General features: G+C 39.4%; 1 protein-coding gene across 1 annotated transcript; it reads left to right on the top strand.

Moving 5' to 3' along the window:
- The first annotated feature begins 2,975 nt into the window (after positions 1–2,975).
- Positions 2,976–5,362, top strand: LOC114192287 (leucine-rich repeat receptor-like protein kinase PXC1). The gene is made up of 2 exons (XM_028081968.1): positions 2,976–4,419; positions 4,493–5,362. The coding sequence occupies exons 1-2, from the start codon at positions 3,048–3,050 to the stop codon at positions 5,173–5,175; spliced, it is 2,055 nt and encodes a 684-aa protein (XP_027937769.1). The 5' UTR covers positions 2,976–3,047; the 3' UTR covers positions 5,176–5,362.
- Positions 5,363–6,000: the final 638 nt, after the last annotated feature.

The following is a 6,000-nucleotide window of genomic DNA, read 5'->3' as shown; positions in this document are numbered from 1 at the left end:
AAATAAGAATATTTGGCATGTGACAATAGAGGTTTATTATTTGCTTATTTTGTTTATTTTTCAGGAACCAATCAGAATAAGTGAGTTTGTTGGTCAAAGCACTAATTAAAGAATTTCCATTATGTTGAACGTCATTTTATATTTAATTTTACAATTATTTGGACTTGTATCAATTTGAGTTTATTTGAACTTTATTTAAAATTTTTGACAATAATGTATTTTATTTTATTTTATTAGAATTTATGATTAAATATTTGTTTTTTAAATAATTTTGCATATACCCGCGGGTATCCTTGGATACCCGTAGATATGAAAAAAATAGACGGATACCCGCACAATGGATACCCGACAGATATGGATATGGGTACGGGACAGATATTTATCTAGCGGGTAGGGTATAGAAGAGCTACTACCCAGACCTTACCCGCCCCATTTTGACATCCCTATTTAGAACCTATCAGAATTTGTAGTTTTAAATGTATTTGAATAGAGAGGTATTGGAATTGGGATGCGATGTTATTGATAGAAAGAGGAAGTAACTCTTTATAAACTCATTAAAGAAAGTTATAAGAATAAAAATGGAAGTTATTAACGACTTATTTAAAAGTATTTTTGCAAATAGAGAAAAGTTTACTTTTGACAAGTGTAATGTAGATGTCACAATTAAAAAAAAATACATTTTACATTTTTTTTAGGTTGAAAAAATTTAGAAATATTGTAATAGTTTGTAAACACCTAAAGTTGAAAAAGCTAACGAAATCAACTTGCTCTTGTCTTTGTTCACCAACTTTCTGTCTCAGTTTCTTCAAGTTCTTATCTTCTTGCTAGACTTCTGCAATTTACATTTATTTCATCTTTGTAGTTTCTTGAATGTTGCTTCATTGTTCATACTTTTATACTGTTCTGCACTTTCAAGTTCAATATATAGTAAAACTTTTAATGTGAAAAATCATAAGAAAAATAACAAAACCTAATCTAGCACAACTAACTCCATTAGGAATACTGTGACTTTTTTTATACAGCTGATCTATCTCAATCTCACCTAACTTGGATGATTATCTTTCTATTATCTAGCTAATTATGGTAGAAGCGTAACTTTTTTCTAAGAAGATTGATACAACACTTCTCTCACTCTTTTATCATCAGAGTCAAACTTGTTTCCTTTATGGATACTTAAACTCTTCTAAAGCCACAATTAGTAGGGGATAGATAGTATCCCATCAATTAAAAGAAAAAAAGAGACTTCTTTAGCAAGGTTCAATCAAACACTTCATTGGACAATTAGATATATTCAGACCCAGAAAAAGAGTGAAAGCAAATATTCAAAAACCATGCATTCTTCTATTTGATTATACTATTTACGTATAAATCTGAATTGTGCTCTGAATATTCTGAAACTGTAAGGGCTATACTAAACGGCATGCAACTTACCTTCCCAATGAACAGAATCAAAGACAGTAGAATTGCGACAACCTTTGTCTGTATATGTTTTTGCATGCCTGTCACAAATTTTATATGTAAATCAATAACCCTTACAATCTGACACAGTTTCTGGGGTCTCTATTCCCACAGTAGAAGTATTTTCTGTCATATGTATGTATCTATATGCCTGTGTACACTACAAAATAATGTGGCCAAAATGCTAAAACAGAGACCTTGCAGACTAAAATTTCAGCTTTGCTTTTTTTTTTTTTATCTAGAGTGAAAGTTGTTAAAATTCAGATTCTGTTATTTGCCCCAGTTTCCAATGATAAACTAATATAAAAGGTGTGTTAATATTTAGAAAATGTTAAGACTACTTTTAAATTTGGAGCGCCAATCTCGGCTTCAAACTCTCTTCTTTTCTGAAGGCTTTTGCTTTAGAGGGTAATGAAGAGTGAAAGAGAGAAAAGCTGAAATAATTCCCTCACTTTTTGGGACAACATACATTACCAGAATGGTGGAAACTCTTCTGAAGGTTTCCAATGGTGATGGGAAGCAATAACATTGCCCCCACCCATGTGCCATTTACCCGTCACACCATCATCTTATATCATCAATCATCAAATTATAAAATTAAAATAAGGGTTAAATAAGCTTTTGCTATTTCACAAATTTCTGCAATTTTTCGGTATAATAAGAAGAATAAAGCTCTGAAAAGAACAGTAATCGGAAAGAAAAAGAAGTAATTGGTTGGTCAGGGTTTGTACTGTTGTGGGAACCGACAATTTCAAATATCAAAGTGATTGGAACAAGTTGTGTACTATATTTGGTGTGTTTTGACTAGCTAGGTCAACTTTGGTCGTGAAACTAAAGCTTTAATTCCAGTCATGTCCCTGCCATTTGCATCTTTATCATTCAATTCTATGCCTGACTTGAGGGTGTGATGTGAGAAAAACTTTGCTTGTTTATGACTTAAAGCAGAGGACCCTTCTTTTCTTCCTCAACATGGAAAAAGTAGCAGTGGCCAAACCAAATAATGAGCACTTTCTTCTACTCACACACACATATGTTTGTGTATATATATAATTAGTTACTATGTTAATTATCATTATGAGTAACACTTTTTACTCAGATTCAAGGAAATCAGAGAACATCTCTCGTATTAAACTCTGTTTATCCGATGAAAAACATATTTAACAAATTATCATGAGAGGGATGAATCCTTTAAAAGTTGCACATGTTAATTGCATCCATTGTCAACACATAGTGGTCCACATCTCAACCAACGTGGGATCCAAATTCACTAACTGGGGATTAACATGGTTGTGTAATAACTGAGGAACTCATTCTCTTTAGCGTAATAAGGCCAAGCAAAAGAACAAAGCATTAATTAAATTGTGAGAGTAAGCGACAACAGCAATCATAAACGGTACCACCCTTTCCAAATCCCACAAACTTTAATCATCACATTAGTCCTAATTACCTCTCAGGGACTTATAATAATAACACTGCAACACTTTTCCTCAATCACTCACTCTCTCCAATCATGCTACGTTTTCCTTCTCACTCCATCTCAAATTAAAAACACCACCATAACCATTCTTGCTCCCTTCCCACACCATAACATGAAACACCCTTCTTCCATAAACCTGTCACTGCCATTGTTGCCATTGACATTGGCATTGGCCTTCGCTATTTTCTGTGTTGCAGAGAGTGCATGGCAAAATGATACACTCGCCCTCACCCAATTCCGCCTCCAAACCGACACCCACGGCAACCTTCTCTCCAACTGGACCGGAGGCGACGCCTGCTCCGCCGCGTGGCTTGGCGTGGAATGCTCCCCAAACGGCAGAGTTGTGGGCCTCTCGCTTCCTTCCCTCAACCTCCGTGGCCCAATTGATTCTCTCTCCCCACTTTTATACCTCCGCTTCCTCGACCTCCATGAAAACCGCTTAAACGGTACCGTTTACCCACTCTTAAACTGCACTGCCCTCGAACTCCTCTACCTCTCCCACAATGACTTCTCCGGCGAGATTCCGCCGCATATATCCTCCCTCCGCCTCCTTCTCCGCCTTGACATCTCCGACAACAACATCCGCGGTCCAATCCCCGACCAAGTCGCCAGACTAACCCACCTTCTCACTCTTCGGTTGCAGAACAACGCCCTCTCCGGCCACGTCCCCGACCTCTCTGCTTCACTCCTAAACCTCACCCAACTCAACGTAACCAACAATGAACTTCGTGGCCACGTTCCCGATTCCATGCTTTCAAAATTCGGCAACGCCAGCTTCTCCGGAAACCACGCTCTATGTGGGTCCACCCCGTTGCCCAGATGTTCCGAAACCGAACCAGACACGGAGACCACAATAACCGTTCCTTCAAAACCGAGTTCGTTCCCTCAAACAAGCAGCGTGACTCTCTCTGACACCCCGAAGAAGAAAGGTCTGAGGGCGGGTGTCATAGTGGCCATTGTGGTGGCGGTTTCCGTGTCGGTGCTGGTGGCGATTTCGTTCGTGGTGGCTCACTGCTGCGCGAGGGAAGGGGGAGGCTATGGGTCGGCGATGGGGAGCGAGAGTGGGAAGAGGAAGAGTGGGAGTAGTTCTGGGAGCGAGAAGAAGGTGTATGGAAATGGTGGGAATTTCGATAGAGATAGCGATGGGACGAACACCGAGACGGAACGAAGCAAGCTGGTGTTTTTCGATAGGAGGAACCAGTTTGAGTTGGAGGATCTGCTTCGAGCATCGGCGGAGATGCTGGGAAAAGGGTGCTTGGGAACGGTTTACAGAGCGGTCCTCGACGATGGCTGCACCGTCGCAGTGAAGAGACTGAAAGACGCAAACCCCTGCGAGAGAAACGAGTTTGAACAGTACATGGACGTTGTAGGGAAGCTCAAACACCCCAACATTGTTAGACTCCGAGCTTATTACTATGCCAAAGAAGAAAAGCTTCTTGTGTATGATTATCTCCCCAATGGAAGCTTGCATGCTCTTCTTCATGGTTGGTTTATTCCTCTAATATACTGTAATTTATTAGGGTTAGCTGAATTTTAACGTTTTGATAATAACGATAGGTAACCGTGGACCTGGAAGGATTCCATTGGATTGGACAACGAGAATAAGCTTGGTGTTAGGTGCGGCCAGAGGGTTGGCTAGGATTCATGCAGAGTACAACGCGTCCAAGATACCCCACGGGAACGTCAAATCCTCCAACGTGCTTCTCGACAAAAACGGCGTCGCTTTGATCTCCGACTTCGGGTTATCGCTGCTGTTGAACCCGGTTCACGCGATCGCGCGGTTGGGAGGGTACAGAGCGCCGGAACAGGTTGAAGTAAAGAAGCTGTCGCAGGAGGCTGACGTGTACGCTTTCGGGGTGTTGGTGTTGGAGGTGTTGACGGGAAGGGCGCCGTCGACTCAGTACCCTAATTCCGCGGCGCGTCCACGCGTGGAGGATGAGGGTGAGGTGGATCTTCCGAAGTGGGTTCGGTCGGTGGTGAAGGAGGAGTGGACCGCTGAGGTGTTCGACGAGGAGCTGTTGCGGTACAAGAACATCGAGGAGGAGTTGGTGGCGATGCTGCACGTGGGAGTGGCGTGCGTGGCGGCGCAACCGGAGAAGAGGCCGAGTATGATGGAGGTTGTGAAGATGGTTGAGGATCTGAGGGTGGAACAGTCTCCTCTGGGAGAGGATTACGATGAGGCACGGTCACGCAATTCGCTTTCGCCGTCGCTTCCCACCACCGAAGATGGCCTTGCTTAATCGTAACGGCGTTCTTTGTTATGATTGCTGCACTAACTTATTACTGTGTCATGCATGCTCCTCCTCCTCCTCCTCGTTTTTAGTTTATCGTCTCTCTCTTGTGTTTCTTGATTCTTGCTTTCTTTGTGAAATGCTGTTGTTAATTCTCTTAAATCAATTAATCTATGGCCATGAACGCGTTTGTGTACACTGTCGCTTTGGGTTCTCCTAAACTATGCCTCCTCCTAAGCAGAGATGCCAGTAACATCCCAATGGGCCTATTGGAATAAAACAAAAAACTTTTTACACCCTTTCTTATCTATATTCACCACTATTATTAATAAAATATTATATCAAAATAATAGTAATAATAAATATAAATAAAGTATTACAATGAAATAATAGTTTATAGAATTATAATTTAAAGATGTAAGAAAAAAAAATTAAAAGTGTAAAAAAATCATCCCTTATTGAACAAAAGTCCGTGAAAAGTATTCCATCACATGAACCTACCAATGACATTAAAACAAATATGTTAAATTTTATAATTTATACCTTTAACTAATTTTTAAGTTATGAAAATATTGAAAATGTGTCTAATAAAATTTGGTGGTCCATTCAGTATTAACAAAATTTATACTTTTTAAATTAAGTCTATTTATTTAATTTTCTTATTATTTGGATTATGTAATTTTTATTTGGTATGTTATCTTATTTCTTTATCGTCACATTATTCTTTTATGATTTAATAATTTAATTATTATTTATGTGACAACTTTTACCCTCAAATTCAACTTCTATAATTAAAAAAAATGATTCAACATCAATAAATCTCCAAATTTGTCT

The sequence above is a fragment of the Vigna unguiculata genome, chromosome 1 (assembly GCF_004118075.2).
Source record: "Vigna unguiculata cultivar IT97K-499-35 chromosome 1, ASM411807v1, whole genome shotgun sequence".
Lineage (NCBI taxonomy): Eukaryota > Viridiplantae > Streptophyta > Magnoliopsida > Fabales > Fabaceae > Vigna > Vigna unguiculata.
The sequence above is the reverse complement of the archived record's forward strand: the minus strand, read 5'-3'. Positions and strand labels throughout refer to the sequence as shown.